The sequence below is a fragment of the Rutidosis leptorrhynchoides genome, chromosome 8 (genome assembly GCF_046630445.1).
Source record: "Rutidosis leptorrhynchoides isolate AG116_Rl617_1_P2 chromosome 8, CSIRO_AGI_Rlap_v1, whole genome shotgun sequence".
Lineage (NCBI taxonomy): Eukaryota > Viridiplantae > Streptophyta > Magnoliopsida > Asterales > Asteraceae > Rutidosis > Rutidosis leptorrhynchoides.
This window is the reverse complement of record NC_092340.1, coordinates 13,059,311-13,077,886: the sequence shown is the minus strand read 5'-3', so window position 1 is coordinate 13,077,886 and position 18,576 is coordinate 13,059,311. Positions and strand designations below refer to the sequence as shown.

The window sequence follows — 18,576 nt, the reverse complement described above, 5'->3', positions numbered from 1 at the left end:
CCAAATTAAGTCTTCTAGCCAATGATTCCTTGTGATACTCAGGAACATCGATGAATCTGACGAAACCGAATCTTTTGCCATTTTTAAGGGTTTTTTTAGGAATGTAAACCTCATGAATGTTCCCATATCTTTTGAAAATGGCCCATAAATCCACTGATGTCCAATTATCAGGAAAGTTGTAGAACAAGTATGAAGTGATTCGATCCTTATCGATCGGTTTTAGGGATGGTGGTGTGTTAGCATTATGTTTGTCGAATTGTTTGATGAGGTTTCTTGATGATTCACTGTGATGACCCAGAAATTTCGACTAAATTTAAACTTAATCTTTGTATGATTAATATTTCCGACACGATAAGCAAAGTCTGTAAAACTGAATCTCAAAATTTTTGAATTACTTTTATATATTTAAATACCCTTCGGTTGTTTTCGACGATTCGCGAACAATTATATGTAAAAAGATACATATATACTATAACATGAAAAGGTAACAATGTATTAATTGTTTGATACCGTACATTAAACTTATTGGTTTAAATATCTATTTGAATGTATATGATAAGTTGAAATATTTATTATTAAAATTTATTTATAAATAACGTCCAATGTGTATTTAAAAACTGATTTATGTATATTAAAAAGATATATACATATATATAATAAACGATAGTAACATTCGTTTATTGATTCAATTGATATTTAGATAAGTTAACTAAAGCGTTTAAGATGAACCAGTTAAACACTAATTTGCTACAGTGTTTTCAAATTGCCACATTACTCAAAATGCTACAGTGTTTTCGAAAATCACTATTTGCTATAGTGAAATTGACTTTGCTACAGTAACTTTGCTACAGTAAAACACTATTATAAAAATGTGTTTTAACAAATAGCGAGACGATGATTTATAGAAGTAAATGACCAAAACACTCGAAAGTTTAAGATACACTTTGAGTGATATAATTAAGGGATAATTTAAGGCTATATTTTGACAAAGGTACGTGTCACGAAATGTAAAATGCAAGTTTTCTAAGCGTACGAAAATGCGTTCGAGAAACCGGAACCGGGACATAAGTCGAGTGATGACGTACGACTTATCGGAACAAAAATATCTAGTCTACTATGCACAAGAATAAAATATAATATATAAATAATTATATTAATTATTTATATATTTATATTTATTTTATATTATGTCGACAAGCTAGGAGCCAAAACAATGTGAGCTGTCCCTGGTCCTCATGCGAGTCGCATGGCCATAAGGCCATTTCCATGCGAGTCGCATGACTCCAGATTCCAGGCCAGGTACTATAAATTCAGGTGTTTTGCTCGAATGAAAAAATCAAAACACACATACACAAATATATATTACTCCGTATAATATTTATTATTATTCTTATTATTATTATTATTATTATTATTACTATTAAGATTATTATTAATCTTATTAATCTTATTATTAGTATTATTATTTTTGCAATACAAAAATAATAATGTACATAAAATATTACGACGGAGTACTGTCCAAGTAATTTTCAAAACGAGTTTCCGAGCGAGCTAGAGCTAAGGAAAATATGGGTTATTGCCAAGGAGGTTATGGGTAATGTTCGGGGGTATTTTTGTGAATCAAACCTCGTGTTTATTATCTCCGATGCGTCTACATGCTTTCCTACAATATTGTATATCAATATTAAACAGTGAGTTTCATAAGATCCCTTTTACTCTCTACATTTTTGGGCTGAGAATACATGCAAATGCTTTATTAACCGATATACAATATTTATATGCGTGAGTTTCATTTGCTCCCTTTTTAATTGCTTTTGCAATCTATATTTTTGGGCTGAGAATACATGCACTTTATTTTAAACGCAATGGATACAAGTACATACTAAATTCTACACCGAGTTTGAACCGAAAATCCCTTAGCTTTGGTAACTAGTAACTGCCGGTTATAAGAACTGGTGGGCGCGAGTAGTTGTATATGGATCCATAGGGCTTGATATCCCCGTCCGAGCTAGAGCACTAGCCTTTTAACGGACGTATGCTATTTGAGAAGCGTACACGTTGGTTTGCGTGTATTATTAAGATGATTATACAAAGGGTACAAATTATATAAACGTTAAAGTTTAGTTACCAGGGTGCTCAATTTTGTAGAACCGATTGATAAACGTTTCGGATGAAACAACTGAAATCTTGTGATCCACCTTTTATGTAAAACCTATTGATAAACGTTTTGAATAAAACAACTGAACTTTTGTAATCCACATTGATATACGGATTATGTGTAATATTAAAACTATGAACTCACCAACCTTTGTGTTGACACTTGAAGCATGTTTATTCTCAGGATTCTAGAAGTCTTCCGCTGTTTGCTTATACGTGATACAAGATATGTGCTTGGAGTCATACATGCTATATACAAGAAACTTGCATTCACCAAACCATTACCATGTATCTTATTTTGACTGTATTGTCAACAGATGTATTATTGTAAACCATTTAAATGGTGATTGTCTATACGTAGAAATCATCAGATGTTAAAAACCTGGAATTTATATATTCATTTATGAAATACCTTTTCAAACGAATACAATGTTACAAAATGTATCACATAGAGGTCAAATACCTCGCAATGGGACCAGATGTTGACGTGTTCGTCCATATGGATTTGGAGCGATCGTCACATTCACGTTGTTTAAAGTGATTATATATGAGATTAGAAGATGAGTTGAGATTGGTGATTTTAGGGTTAGGGTTATTGGGACCGGTTTTGATGAGAGAAGAGGATGGGTTTTTTCGGTTGCCATGTTCAACCTTAACCCAGATGCCTTCGTTGATGGGTTTATATCGGATGTGGTCGGTGGTGGTGCCGGATTTGTTGTGGCGGCGTAGGAAAGGGGTGTAAAAGGTGATGTGGGAATGTGAAACATGATGAAGAGTATTTGATCGGTTATAATGAAAATAAAGAAGAAAAAGAAAACAAGATTGCAGAAGAAAAAAGCTAGTAGCCGTTACCGAAGCTTGATTCCGGCGATGAAACAGGAGAAGGAGATGTAGATAGCATTTTTTTTTATGGTATAAAGCTCTGAATGTTTCGATAGATATAGATATAATCTATATAATAAATAAAATAAGAACCAAAAACAAAAATAAGATCATAAAAATAAATAAGAGAAAAAGGGAGATCTACAACAGATTTAATAAGATCAATGAGAAAAGGGAGATTTAATTAAAGCTCTAATACAGGATCCTTAACCAGATCTACAACTATTTGATAAAGCTGTTCGTATATTTAACAGATCTAGCGATTAAATGATTAAAAGAGATGGATAACGCAAATCATCGAAACGATAATTAAAACTCTTCATTTGGGTGTTTTGGAATTGGATTCTTTCAGAGAGGAGAGAATTAATTATTTGAGAGGTGATCTAAAGAAAATTAAGTTGCACCCATAATACGGCGGTTTTTGGGTTTGATTTCACGGACGAGAGTGGTTTCTTGATGATCGATCGCCAGTTTGACTAGTCAAGTGAGAGCAACTTCTAGAGAGAAACTACCAAAGTTTATATACTCCGTAAACTTAATGCAAGCTTAAACTAATACTATGTAGTACATTGCTATCGCCTATCGGTATGTAGTAAGGGAGATGATATTTCCAACATAAATTTTGATAAATCCACATAAATTTAATAAGTTAACTTTAATTATACCTTTGCACAAATTTCTTACTAGTATGTACTGGAGGGTATTATTGAAACAATGCACATAATTGTTGTGAATCTATCAATTTAGGAATTGGAAATATCACCTCCCATAGAGTAAGGAGTATTATTTTTTAGAGACGGTTATATGATTTTACAATTACTTTACGTATATGGAGTAAGGAGGTTAATTGCAAATAGGTAAAACTACACGAACTGAGTAAAGTTAGTAAAAGTTCAGGGACAGAAAATGTAATTTTGTACGAACTTATTCGCTAAGTTACTTGACGTCTATAAATATAAAGGGTACCCCCCATAATTCGTATTGTAAACTGACAACGCACGGCGAAAGTAAACAACTTTAACGTGGATTTTGCTTATTGCTCCGATTGCAATAGTGTTACGGCGGTGGTTGAAAACCCAGACGGAGAAACTGTTTGCTCGGAGTGCGCACTCGTTATTGATTCGAACACAATCGATGAAACCCCTGAATATCGTATTTTTTCCAACGATTCAGGCGATAATGATGATCCTGCACGTGTCGGTGCTCCCACTAACGTACTACTTAACCACGGTGGTTTATTTACGGTGATTTCCAAACCGGACGGCGTTACTAGGTCGTCTTCCTTGGGCCGGTTGCAGAACCGTATAACTAATCCTGACCGTTCACTTTTATCAGCGTTTGAAACGATTGCTACCATGTCTGATAGGTGAAACCTAGTCCTAATTCTATGTTTACGTTAATTTAGGGTTTTATTTATGATTACGTTAGTTTAGGGTTTTATAATTTTCAATAAGCAGTAGCCGTCTAAATGATGGAAAACAGGGGAAGTAGGCAGTTTGGATGTAGAAACTAATAACATTGTAATTGTAATATTAAACATAATAATAAATAATAAATTTGTAAATATAATAATTAGCTAATAATCAAGTTGAATGGATATTGGTACCTCTGCTTGTCCAATATAAAGTTTTAAATATAGGTCAGAGTTGAATATATATCCGTTTTTGATTTTGTAACCATTAGCTAATTGGGTTGATCTGGTCCCCTGTGCAATGTAAAGTTCATTATTATGCAAATGGTTCAAATTAAGTATGGGCATTAGAACAAATCCATGACATATGACAGACTAAACTATTTCACCTAACTGTAGTAGTAAAACAAAACAACAATGAAGTAAGCAACTGTAATACATACATACATGTCTTAATTCTTAATAATAATAAATTGGTTGACAATATTAGTTTAGTTCATCATTTAAATACTTAAAAGATATTGGCATCAGATAGATAGTAGCTTTCCTTGTTTCCATATCATCATTGCATAAACTCGTAGCAATTGATGATGTTTGGAGCGCTCTGATGCATTTATTTGATATTTTTCAGGTTGGGCCTTGCTGCTGATTATGTGGTCAGTTTATATTTTGGTTGCTTTATTTATTACTTTACCAGTGTGATTGTGCTTTATCTAATACTTAAAATTTATCGTACCTCTTCTGAAACGGCAGAGACGTTTTTGTTCCAATCTTGGGATGACAAAACGTGCTGTTAAAGCGGCTCTGGAATCTGCCCAGGAGTCCAAAAAGTTTGATATAAGGTAGTAATTAATATGTTGTCTTATTGTTGATTCGACAAGCCTAGTGTTTTACATGTTACCTGATGATATTAACGTATTGTTTGATAGTTCTGTTTCTTTTGCTGTTTTTGTTGAAATCTGATGTTGGATTTTTGTTGTTTGTGATGAAATTAATCTGATGTTTGTTGTTTATTATTTTAGGAGAAGCCCAGACTCGATTGTTGCGGCTGTAATTTACGTAGTGACTCTAATCTCTGATGATGATGATAAGAAATCCATCAAAGGTTAAGTTACCTCCTCCATTTACTATGTCATTTACTATGTCATAGTAATAGAATTGTCATTTGTTGATGTATCATGATGATACTTGTAGTTGACATCATAAGTGTTGATTTGGTGCAGATGTATCACTAGTAACAGGCGTTGCAGAAGGGACAATTAAGAACACATTAAAGGATCTGTCTCCTCATTTATCCAAAATAATACCCACTTGGTATAATGCTCAGCAACAGCATATCATGAAGAACCTACTCACCAACCCTTTTTGAATATGTACATTGTTTTCAAGTAATTAGAAACTTATGAGCTTAAACTTATTTTTTTTTTTATATAAGCTCCAGCTAGTAGAATTGTTTAGGTTTAGGTGACAAAATTTATAATCGAAGTGGTTTAAAACAAATTGGATACAAGATCACACGGCAAATTACTATGGAGAAAAGGATATTTTGGTTGAGTTAAAGTTTGAAATAACATCATTGCGCCAAGTAGAAATAATTACAATGTACTTAAAGGATAATCACTTCAGTTTATGTAGTTAAGGGTACACAGTAAAGACTTCCACGTCATCCATACTTAGGCTTCTGACCGAGTACTGGAACGTCCATCCGTAGCACGCACCAGCATGTGTGCCGTTTTTGTTGACTGCAAAAAGAGCGCCAACAAAATTCGGATACTTTTTTGCTATTCTTGATATTGCATCTTTCGCAGCAAGCCTTGGTTCAACTCCTAATCGCATACTCTCCACAACTTGATAACTGAAATAATCAATTAATGCATAAAATTGAACCAAATTAGATTACATTGGACAACTAATGTGCTTACTGTGTACAATCCAAAATGAATATAGGGCTCGCATAATAAAACGGGTCGCGACACCCCACAAATACTTCATTTTGAATATGCATTCTGCATACACTTTCAGTGTTCAATTAATTTTTTTACCCGATGAATGAAAAATACAACTCAATCTGACCCATTCATATATTTATAATGGGTCAAGATTGATATCTGACCCGACCCATTTATATATCTAAAATGGGTCTAGATTGCTATATCTAGTCTATTGCTATATAATCATCTTACCATGGCAGAAAACGCATCATGATATCACCATCACCAGTCGCACCACAAGCTCCAACTTCATCATCGGCATATGCAGATGATCCAGCAATTGGTCCATCACCAACCCTACACTCAATAAGTTTATATAATATATTTAGTATATAAACGCTTTAATCCCAAAAAAATAATAATAATAAAAAATGAATATCCTCTGTTTGACAAAGTTAAATCATAACTACTTGACGCCTACCGTCCAGGGATCTTAAAACTAGCACCATTGGTTGATGTTCCAACAGCAATGTGTCCAAACTAAAACCAAAACAAAATTTGATACATTAATTAAATTAAATAGCTATAATATCTATATAACTATAACTATAACTATAAGTAATAAAATAAAAGTAAAAGCAACATACTTGATCAAATATTGCCATGGATATTGTATCATGGTTATGAAAATCCACATGTGATGATTTCATTTCAATGGTGTCACAAACATTGTCCAACAAACATGTCTTTTCACCAAGGTTTACATCTTCTTTTCGATGGTAAGGACCACAACTGTTGGTAGGTAAAACATTTTTCCTGAAATTAGGCTGACATTGATTTTCTCTCCAATTTCTCCATTTTTCCATTGATTCTGTTGAGCTAAGATTTGAAGGTCCCGGAAGACCCATCGTAACCGCAAAAGCCGACGCTTGATCACCCACAAGCATAGTGTGTTCGGTGTATAGCATTACTAATTTTGCGGCTTTTATACCGTCTTTCACATATCTCATAGCACCAACAGCTCCAACCTCCATTGTTGCCTACATATATCTTACCAGTTCCAAAATACAGTCCAATTAATGATTTTCAGATAAATTATATAGACCAAAAATTAAATTAAATATATACATTTTTAAAATTGGTTATGTTCTTAAGTTCCAAAAATCAATAAATAGCAATGTTATATGATGTTACCCCGTTCATGATTAAGGCATCGATTGTAGATTCACTACGCTCATCCGGGCTTCCACCAGGTCCAACTGTTTATTATTACAAATTCATTCACAAAAAACAGTCCAAATTTGAGTTTTAAAATTAATAGACAAACGAATCATACTTGATTACCATTGGTTTAAAGAAACGTACCTGTACCATCACACCTAAGTATCTCACAAGTGGAACAACCTTCAACAACTGCATCAATGGAAGATAATCCACCATTGATAGCTTTCCACCCAGCTCTAACAGCTTCTAGAAACGGCCAAGTGCTGACTACTAATGGGAATTTATTTGCATTCTTGACCTCGTGTCCTGTTACCTGTATATATATCAGCAAGTGAAAGTAAAGGTAACGTTTGGCGTGCAAAAAGTAAAGGCCATAATTGCTCATAATTTAGCAATACAAGAAGTAATTTCTATCGGACATATGTATTAGGATAAATTTCTTCGAAAACCATCTTTTTTTAGAACGGAAAGCTCAGACACCCTACATTACATAATTTTACATGAATAACGTCCTAAATAGGACTCGAACCCATGACCGATACCGCCAGGCCAAAGGCCCTTTGGTCTTCGAAGACCATCTATATCGCGGCGTTAAATCTTAAATCGGACGACACTTGGAAAATCTAAAGTCATAGTCAAAAAACTACTTCTCTCCGAAAAATGCAAAATCTGATTCCAAGTCACAGTGACAGTTGCGGAAGGTCTAATATGTATGATCCGCTTCGATTAGTATTTTTAAATTCCATATATGTATATCTATGCTTTTAGTTTCTCAGTTCAATAAATTTTCCATAACAATACTCATATGCATATTGATCTAGTTATTATATACCTATATTCATTCACGATAAGCAACAAAAATCGTAACGGGTTAAAGGTAAAATATACCTTGTTTCATTGTTTGACCCTCAAATGTCAAAGCTGAGCTTAATTTAGGGTACATCGATAACTGTATCTGAATTGAATTTAAACATATATGCTGAATACTATAGAGCTTTGGAATCAAACATAGTAAAATATCATATCTATAAATATGTATGATCCTAACATAAGGAAAACATAAATATTGTAACTCATTTAGTATAGTATAAGAACATATTGAAATTTATAACCTATGATTCATAATCAGAGAAACATATATACGTAAATATATGCAATTAAAACGTATTACCGTGGATAGAAGTGCGATGAGAATGAGAGGAAGCACGGCCACCATTTTCACCGCCGTTGCGTTGACTGATTAATTAAAGAGTTGATGATGTCAGCTTTTTCTTTTTGGTCCCTGATAGTATTAAGTTTGAAAATATTACAAATTTGGTCCCTAATAATATTATAACGAACTTGGAAATTTAGTGCCTCATATTTGTAGTTTGTAAGTTGTTACCTTGAAGCTTGAAGTTTGTCATTATATTTACACACATGGTGGCCAAATTAACAGTTCAGTGCAGTTAAATGCAATTTCGTTGATCAAAATCAAATCAAAATGAATAATAATAGATGGCTTAAATGATTTATCTTATAAAAACATGTATGAGTTATATGAGTAATGAGTTATGATGATTGTGATAGAGTTGGACATGTTGACTATTCTATAAATATAATTATATAAATAAAATTGCACATATGGCCTGGTTGGTTGAGTTCATGCCTCAATTACAATTACAATTACAATTACAATCTATACTTTCTATTAAATTGCTAAAATGATGATGTCCTCCTAACTCTATTTTAACTCATCATATGACACATGTAATCTTCACAATAATCACGGTGATGTCATTAATATTTTAATAACTTAAATAAATAAAATAAAATAATTTAGGAAGTGATTATTACCATAATTAAAAAACTAAGCTTCTAATCTATCATTTTTTTCTTCTTGAGATATTAAAATGTAATTTTAAAATGAGACTTACACTCTATAAGCTTAAAAAAATCTACTAATTTTGTTTTGAAATATTAAAAGAAGCATATTGTTGTGTAGTACTCCGTATGATTTTGTTTTATTAGTGCAAGTGCTATTAAAACCATTGATTTTTAGCTTCGTTTGACATTTGTCTTTTAACTTTTCATATGAGAATATTTATCAAAAGTTTGATAGGTCATGTGTTGTACATTTAATTTATATCTCTAAAATGATGATGTCATAAATAAATCTTATTTAACCTTAAAAAATTCATAAATAAAAGAGAAAATTTTAAACTCATGTGATGTTGTCATTAAAATAATTAATTGTGTTTAATAGAAAAAATTAACATGTTAATTGTATAATATATGAAGCATAATGTACAATTTTATGATAAAACACTCCATTATCGTATGTACAATATTTGAGGCATTATGTACAACCTTATGATAAAACACATGCATGACCATATGTATAAACTTTGAAACACAAATTCAAGTTCAGTATAAGTTTTTATTCCACTCGTATATTCCAGTCAAAGATTCATAGAATCGAAATTTATACCCCATAATAATTAATTATTATTATATTATTATTCAAATGTGAGTTTTCTTTACGGGATTAATTACGTTATATATGTATACGAAATGCATGTTTTAATAAAAGATGTAGTGTATGCTTTTATGACAGAGAAAATAGTAATTGTGATGAAAATTGGAAGATTGTGGTGAGAGAATAAATGTAGTTCATTTATTTTGATCAAGTTAAGTACGTCAATATGTTTGTAAAAATAACGACAAGTTTCTTATTGGAATCCGTGATTCCACGGGTCATTAAACTAAATGACTTTAGCATTTACGTTCACTCAATACCTAAAACATATCATATTAAACTGTTTCGTTTAGATAAACCCGTGATTCTACGGGTCATTTCACTAGTTACAATATATATGACATCCTCATAAAAAGTTTCAAATCTCACTACCGCATATATTAGAGTGACTAAGAAAATGGTCACAAAATAACTCGATCGATTAGGTTGTATACATCTGAGTAAAAATAGTTTTCGTTTCACGAGTAACTAGGATGACTATCCATTTTTTTCACATGTTTTGGTAATCAGCCGTAGCAGTCAAGTTGGACTAGAAAATGTAATTGTATCAGTACTAAAAAAATCATCGTTTCATATGTTTTGGTAATCATCCCTAGTAGTCAATAATAACAACAATATCTGTTGGTGCATATTCGTGAATCCCTAGTTCTTATTCGTTGTTGCTTAACTCTGTCTTGTAATGTGTTCTTAATGATTAATCGTTACTTTGCGTTCTTATTAATTACATAATCTTATTATTACTGAAGTCTCAGTCGGACGACTGTAGATTCAGTCGAACGACTGACTAGCTCAGTCGGACGACTGTAAGACTACAGTCGGCTGACTGTCGACATCTGGTATTATATATACGGGAACTCTGGAACAGATTAGTGTTACGCATTCTCACTACCCTCTCCGGTTCCCTTCGTCCCCATTCGTCTCCGACCACTTTTACCACCGAAATAACACCATCAGGCCACGTCTTAACCTAGGATTCGACCTAGATTCGACTTAGACGCTTATCGCTTGACCCGTTATTCGATTAAACTTGATTTCGTGTTTTCGCCACGAGATCCGGCCATAGACCGACCTCTAGATCCGTAGAAAGCCATCTACAAACTGGTATCAGAGCTGGAATCGTAGGATTTGGTCTAGTTTAATCGAATTTTGTGTTTTGTGTGTTTTTGGGTTTTACCCGAAAATTGTCAAATCCGGTCATATTTTACGTTAAAGTTGGTTGTTTTTGGTTGATTTAGGTTCCGTTAAGTCTTTGCTAGATAACCATCGGTTTGCATTAGGCCTAAAGTCCCAAAAACGAGTGGTGGATCGAAAAGTAAGCTAAAAACCCTAAAGTACGACCTGCTACTGCAAGAACGTTACTCGGACGACTGAGCGCCTTCAGTCGAGCGAGTGAGACTAGGTTTAGGACACCCGAGCGAACGAAACCTTCACCCGGACGAGTGAACATAGACAGTCGGACGATTGAAAAAGTAATACCAGGGGCATTATAGTCACGAAGTGCTGCCCAAATTTAGTTAGTCACTCGGACGACTGAAGGGACAATCGGACGAGTGTAGCTTAAACAGAACTCAGAATTTGAAATTTTTAAACTTGAACTCATTCACTTAATCAAACCAAACATGTCTGACACTAATGATCAACTAGCACAACAGTACGCTTTGGCAATCAATCCCGGTTTACAGAAACTGATTTTGTCCGAGAGTTTAACAGGTTCGGCTAACCGTAGTCCGAAACTCGAGAACTTAAATGACTTCTTAGATTGGAAGGGCCGCTTCCAAATCTACTTGAATGGTATCGATGCAACTCTCTGGGATTATATTTTGATTGGCTACGTATGGCCAACCGTGGTTGTGGGAAATGACTTACATGAAAAGAACAGATCGGAATTTCAAGCCGAAGAGAAGGCTGCGTATGCACAAGAATGTAAGGCATATGCCCATCTTACGCAAGCCTTGTCTCCGGAAATCTTTCATCAGTTCAAGCAGTACTCGACATCCAAAACTCTTTGGGATGCACTTGTAGCTGCAACAGAGGGTTCCGAGGGGTACAGAAAAACCAAGGGTCAGTTGTTAAAAGCGGAGTGGAAAAGGTTTGCAGCTTTACCAGATGAGACCTTAGAACAGACTGTTACGAGATATAGGCATCTGATTAGTGAATTAAAAAGTTATGGACTTACCGTGGATGAACAGAAGGCTATAAAACAGTTCAAGCTTGGGTTACCGTTGAAGTGGGACTACATAGTCTCTCAAATTAGTACAACTACTGGAGAAGGTCCAGGTGGGATAATGACTTTGTATGGTTTCACATCAAAGTTGATGGAGAAAGAATTAGAAATGCAGACTAGGGAAGCAAGACTTAACGGTGCTCAAAATCCGAAGTTATACAGAGCAACCACCGGTATCTCCTCGATTCCGGTGCAACATGCCCCACTCCAAACTGCTTACATGTCTGCGAGCTCGTATGGTACATCTTGCCCATTGCCGCCAGTACAGCAATCTTATGTTCAACAACCATCGCCTCAAAGTGGAGAGAAAAGAAAGGCCTCAGAGGAACTTCAGTTACCTTTGATGCATCTAGACAATTACAAAGGCAAAGCGCCTGAGGTCATTAAGGAGGAAATGCAACTAGCGGCTGTTGTGGTAAACTGTTGCAATGAGATGATGGCAGGTAGTGCGGTTAATAGCCATTTGAGTGCTGAGGATTTAGAACAAATAGATGAAGATGAACTTGAGCGGATGGACATTATCTGTGCTATGGGAATTGTTATCAGAAGGGCGAAGAAGTATCTGAAACGGACTGGTCAGACGAGTTTGAATGGCAACAAAGATTCAAAGTTGGGTTTTGATAAGAATAAGGTTAGGTGCTTCAATTGTGGTGAGTACGGACATTTTAAGAAAACTTGCACTAGACCTCACAAACCAGGGTTTCAGAATCCGTTTGCTCCTAATAGTGGGAATGTTGACAGGAAAGTAGTTACCATTACTGACGGACCTAGGGAGACTGTGTGTGAAACATCATCTTCTGCAATGAATACAACCTATGCTGATGAGGGATTTGAATGGTCAATTGGGTTGGGTGATGCTGAACATGCTAATGTAGTTTTTATGGGTAAGTCAGAATCTGAGAAAGAAGCTGAACGGTTAGAAAGAGTGAAAGCTGGTTGTTTGGGTAACAGTGATTGTGCTTGTTATGTTTGCAAGTGTGAAGCTCGAGTTAAACGGGCTGATGAGATAGTGAAATTGTGTTTGAGAAAGAGAGTAGAAAAGGGTCTTGCTGAGAAGTTTAAAGCTGTGTTGTCTGATGTGTCTTCTGATTCGTCTGATCATGAGCTTATTGGGTTGGATTTTGCTGAGGGTAATTGGTTTGAAAAAATAGTTGATGGTAATGTTGCTGCTAAGGGTAAGGGATGTGATGGTAATGCTGCTGATAAGGTTGATGAATACTCGGATGGTACCAGTTCAGAGTCTGAGCTGGAATCGGAAACGGAGTATCAGGAATCAGGTGGACTGAAAGACAACTGTGCCTTCATGGCAAATACTTCTGAGACACCTAAGGTACCAAATGATTCTACTTCTGCTTGTTTAAAATGCCATGCTTATGAACTAGAAGTAGCTAGGTTAGAATCCATTGTAGATACCTTGAATAAGATTCCCACTACATGTAGTGAATGCCCTAAGTATGCTAGTGTAGTTGATAGCCTTAGAAAGGAAGTAGCTGTAAATAAGAAGGATTATGAGGATGCCCTGTTTTACTTGAATAAGCAGCAAGATTATGTAGATAAGATCAAGAACCTAGAAACTAAGGTAGATGGTTTAACTGCTGATGCTCTTTTGAATAAGAGAATTTTAGATATGAACCTTACTGAAATGGAAGTACTTAAGACTGAGAGAGAATCCTATAAGAATAAGTACGAATGTGAGAAGGCTAGGCTTGACAATTACCAGAGAATGTCGTATGTGCATGAGTTTCATTCGCACAAGAACGTAGGAAAGACCGGGCTTGGGTATGACGGGATTCCTCCACCTCTAATGGGTGACTATTCCAGTACCCCACAGGAGAAAAGTGGAGAGAAATCCGGCAAACCCACAAAAGCCGAGGTTTTAAAAGTTGAACCAAAGGACCAAATCTTTATTGAGGGTATTGTGGAAGACAGTCAAACTGACTCTGAGAGTGAAAGTGAGACTGTTGAAGTGAAGAAACCAACCCCTGTTAGTAAGCCAGTCACCATCCTTAAGAATCCTTCAAATGCTAAGAAGGTGACTGAGCAGAAACAGAGACCGAGAACCGTAAAACCTGCTGATAGATCTAAGCCCTCAAACAAGAAAAGTACGCCACCACCAGTTGTGAAGTTCCAACAGGGACTAAACCATGAGCATGAATATGCTTCTGGCAAAAGAGTAACTGATGGTAGTGTACCCAAATATATACCACCAGGTCGTAGACAGCAGGCAAAACCCCAAACCAAAACACCGACCAAACCTGTTTCACTAAAACGACAGTCCACACCTACCAAAATTCAGGTCCAAAGATCCCGATATCGAGGACCGCCTTCCGTGAATTCTGATGACAGCTACCGAGCTGCCGAAACTACTTGTTATACGTGTGCGACCTCAGGTCATAGGGCGGGAATTTGTCCATTTAAACAGACCCCAAAAAGGAAGGTTGACCTCAATCCAAGGCCAGTTTACTGGCAGAGGTCAGTCTCTCCGTTGTCAGACCGTGACCGAAATGATTTCCAGACTGCCGATTATTATAGAAAACCTGTTGTTCAAAAAGTCTGGAAACCGAAAAGTGAAGTAAAACGAGAGGGCAACTCTAAAGGTCCGTCTGGATCTCAAGGGAAATGGGTTGAGTTGCCGGTTGTTGGTGTTGATGGGAAACCCACTGCCATTCGGGCATGGGTGCCCATTGTGAACTAATCATTTACTGTTTTGTGCAGGTCGCTTACAATCCACGTACCAGCACGTGGATAGTTGACAGTGGAGCGTCCAGGCACATGACGGGGAATCTGGCTTTACTTTCTAATGTTAAACCAATAGACGGTGGACCAGTTTCTTTTGCTGGAGCTGAAGGGGGTAATATTACTGCTCAGGGCATTCTGTCAAATGGCTCTGTTAGTTTTGATAAAGTGAATTATGTGGAGCAGATGTCTCACAATCTGCTGTCTGTTTCCCAAGTGGCTGAAAAGAATTACAAAGTGTTGTTTGATGATAAGAACAGCTACATTCTGAAGAAAGAGTTTGAGATTCCTAAAGATATGATCCTTATGACTGCGCCGCGACACAAAGACTTATATATACTTGACATGAAGAAGGCCACTGCTGCTGTTGGTGGTCAACAAGCTTTTGTCTCGAAAGCTTCTGAACAAGAGTCAGTGTTATGGCACAAGCGTATGGGTCACTTAAGTTTGAGAAAGATGAACCATCTGGCCCACAAAGGTTTGGTTGAGGGGCTGAATGTTAAGAGTTTTCATATTCCGGATGGTTGTGTTCCGTGTAAGAAAGGGAAACAGACAAAGAAATCTCATCCCGCGAAAAAGTTTCATTCGATTAACATTCCTCTAGAGTTATTACATATGGATCTTTTCGGTCCAATTAAGCAGAAAACACTTACAGGGGAAGTTTATTGTCTTGTGGTAACGGATGAGTACTCACGATTCTCGTGGGTTGTGTTGTTGAAACAGAAGTCGGAAACGTTTGAGCAGATCCGACTGTTAATTTTGAAGCTTGAAAGTTTGTACAACTTAAAGGTAAGGAAGATAAGGACTGATAATGGTACTGAATTCAAAAATCAGTACATGGACCACTTTTGCAAAGAGAAAGGGATACAACAACAGTTTAGTCCTGCGTACACCCCACAGTCTAATGGTGTAGCTGAGCGAAAGAATCGTACGTTAATTGAGACTGCTAGAACCATGTTAGCAGACTCGGGCCTTCCTATTAACTTTTGGGGTGAGGCCGTGAACACTGCTTGCTATATCATGAACCGTGTGCTAGTTGTTAAGAGGCACGGGAAGACTTGTTATGAATTGCTACAAAATCGGAAACCTAACATTAAACATCTAGAACCGTTTGGTGCGCCGTGCACTATAATGATCAAAGATACCGGTGGTAAATTTCACCCGAAAGCTGTTACTGGTATATTCTTAGGTTATGGGAATCCGAATAAAAGGGTGTATAACACAGAGACGAAACGTGTTGAAGTTCACTATGAGGTTGAGGTGCCTAAGATGGATCCAAAGGCTATTACAGTTAAGGGTTTTGCTTGGCACTTTGACTACAACGATCTCTTTGACTCGTTTAATCTTCCTCCAGAAGTTACTGATGAAGATTTAGCTGCACAGTTTTTGTGGGAGACTCGATCTTCTGCAGCGAATGTTCCTGTTACTAGTGTTCCTACTCCTGTTCCGAATGCTAATGTTCCGTCTACTTCCAATTCGGTTCCTGAGTTGGAAAATACAAGTGATTATGAGGCTGAGCAATCTGTTACTGGTAGTGAGTCAGAAGAGGAAGAAGAACAGCCGGTTCCACCTTTAGTCGAAACTTATTCGGGTCCTTATGAGTCTTCAGGGTCCGAATCAGATGAAGCACCCCGCAGTGATGTAGGGGGAGTACGTAGATCGAATCGAAATATTATACGTCCGTGTCGATTGAATGATTATTTTGTGGATGATACTGGTGTTCCGGGTAAACCTCCTACCGAAGCCTCAACTTCGGAACCTACTGAATCATTAAGTGCTAATGTTGTGACAGCATTTTACTCGAAACTGAATCGATCGGGGAGGATCTTCAGACATGCCCATTCTTGTTTTGTGTGTCAGATCGAACCGAAAGATGTTTACGAAGCCTTATTGTATGATGATTGGGCTTTGGCAATGCAAGAAGAGCTGTTGCAGTTTAGACACTTAGAGGTGTGGAAGCTTGTTAATCCACCTCACGGTTGTAAGCCGCTGGGTTTGAAATGGGTTTTGAAGAACAAAAAGGATGAGCAGGGTATAGTGGTAAGGAATAAAGCAAGGTTAGTGGTCAAGGGATATCTTCAGATCCCTGACATTGATTATGATGAAGTTTTTGCTCCAGTGGCGAGACTGGAGGCGATTCGAATTTTCTTGGCATTCGCTTCTTACAAAGGTTTCAAGGTTTACCAAATGGATGTCAAGAGCGCGTTTTTGTATGGGAAGATTAATGAGACTGTGTATGTTGAGCAACCGCCTGGGTTTGAGGATCCGCATTTTCCAGAAAAGGTTTACAAGTTAGACAAAGCTTTGTATGGTTTGCATCAGGCTCCGCGGGCATGGTACGCAACCTTGTCCAATTACATGATAGAGAATGGTTTTAGGAGGGGTGTTATTGACCAGACGCTCTTCATTAAAGAAAAGGGGAAGCATTTGATGTTGGTACAGGTTTATGTCGATGATATTATTTTCGGGTCTACAGACAAAGGTATGGTTGATGATTTCGAGGAGGTCATGCAGAGCAAGTTTAAGATGAGTTCTTTGGGGACAATCAAGTTTTTCCTCGGTCTCCAGGTTGCACAAACAGATAAAGGCATTTTCTTACACCAGACGAAATATGTTGCCGATATTCTTACTCGTTTTCAAATGGAGGCTGAGAGACCTGCTAAGACACCTCTTTCGGTTAATCACGGCATCTCACCGGATATGGACGGTGCGAAGGTTGATCAGACTTTGTACCGGGCCATGATTGGGTCCCTTATGTACTTGACGGCGTCTCGACCGGACATAATGTTTGCGGTTTGCCTGTGTGCTCGTTATCAGGCGAACCCGAATGTTCATCACATGTTGGTCGTTAAGAAGATAATGCGCTACTTGAAAGAAACGCCGAGTTTGGGTTTGTGGTATCCGTGTGCGGATGGGTTTGAGTTAACAGCGTACAGTGACTCGGATTATGGTGGATGCAAAAAGGATTTCAAGTCAACTTCTGGGGGTTGTCAGTTTTTAGGAAAGCGGTTGGTCACATGGCAGTGTAAGAAGCAGACTGCGGTAGCTCAATCTACCTGTGAAGCGGAATACATTGCTGCAGCAAGCTGTACATCTCAAGTTATCTGGATCCAACAACAGCTGCGTGACTACGGTTTGCAAATTTCTAATACCCCTATTTTTGTTGATAATACTGCCGCCATAGCGGTCACTAAGAATCCCGTAAACCATTCAAAAACTAAACACATCGGGATTAAATACCACTTTATAAGGGATTGTTATGAAAAACGTTTAATTGATGTAGTTCAAATTGGGACTACTGAACAGAGGGCTGATCTGTTCACAAAAGCTTTTGATAGACCACGTTTTGAATTTTTATTAACTGAAATTGGACTAAAGCTTTTAAAAGACATGGTTCCCGACAAAGAGACTGAAAAATAACTCGAGTCATAGTCTTTTCTGTAACATTACTGCCTTTTAGTTTTGTGTGTCTATTTATTTTCTGTTTGTATAG

The 18,576-nt window shown here is 36.6% G+C and overlaps 2 protein-coding genes across 4 annotated transcripts; one reads left to right on the top strand and one right to left on the bottom strand.

Annotated features, from left to right (window-relative positions):
* The first annotated feature begins 2,949 nt into the window (after positions 1-2,949).
* On the top strand, positions 2,950-6,248 carry LOC139863165 (transcription initiation factor IIB-2-like). The gene is made up of 6 exons (XM_071851813.1): positions 2,950-3,047; positions 4,094-4,405; positions 5,082-5,106; positions 5,204-5,292; positions 5,473-5,555; positions 5,674-6,248. Exons 1-6 carry the CDS (start codon positions 2,950-2,952, stop codon positions 5,817-5,819), a joined length of 753 nt encoding a protein of 250 aa, XP_071707914.1. The 3' UTR covers positions 5,820-6,248.
* Positions 5,952-8,891, bottom strand: LOC139861426 (probable isoaspartyl peptidase/L-asparaginase 3). Of its 3 annotated transcripts, XM_071849817.1 has the most exons (7): positions 8,777-8,891; positions 7,747-7,918; positions 7,576-7,640; positions 7,029-7,421; positions 6,863-6,921; positions 6,634-6,738; positions 5,952-6,305 (listed from the first exon to the last, which is right to left on the bottom strand). In XM_071849817.1, the coding sequence occupies exons 1-7, from the start codon at positions 8,819-8,821 to the stop codon at positions 6,086-6,088; spliced, it is 1,059 nt and encodes a 352-aa protein (XP_071705918.1). In that variant the 5' UTR covers positions 8,822-8,891; the 3' UTR covers positions 5,952-6,085. The 3 variants fall into 3 exon arrangements, with proteins under 3 accessions (XP_071705918.1, XP_071705917.1, XP_071705919.1); XM_071849816.1 differs by lacking the exon at positions 8,777-8,891 and having other exon boundaries at positions 7,747-8,487; XM_071849818.1 differs by lacking the exon at positions 8,777-8,891 and having other exon boundaries at positions 5,953-6,305; positions 7,029-7,431; positions 7,747-7,811.
* Between the last annotated feature and the right edge of the window lie 9,685 nt (positions 8,892-18,576).

Excerpts from the sequence above, each read along its gene's own strand:
- LOC139863165 (XM_071851813.1), top strand. The coding sequence starts at position 2,950 with ATGAAAATAAAGAAGAAAAAGAAAACAAGATTGCAGAAGAAAAAAGCT. Across the intron at positions 3,048-4,093 it reads ATGAAACAGGAGAAGGAGAT|TGTTACGGCGGTGGTTGAAA; the intron begins GTAGATAGCATT and ends CGATTGCAATAG. Across the intron at positions 5,107-5,203 it reads GCCTTGCTGCTGATTATGTG|AGACGTTTTTGTTCCAATCT; the intron begins GTCAGTTTATAT and ends CTGAAACGGCAG.
- LOC139861426 (XM_071849816.1), bottom strand. The coding sequence starts at position 7,990 with ATGAGCAATTATGGCCTTTACTTTTTGCACGCCAAACGTTACCTTTAC. Across the intron at positions 7,641-7,746 it reads ACTTAGGTGTGATGGTACAG|TTGGACCTGGTGGAAGCCCG; the intron begins GTACGTTTCTTT and ends AATAATAAACAG. Across the intron at positions 6,306-6,633 it reads ATGATGCGTTTTCTGCCATG|TTATCAAGTTGTGGAGAGTA; the intron begins GTAAGATGATTA and ends TGATTATTTCAG.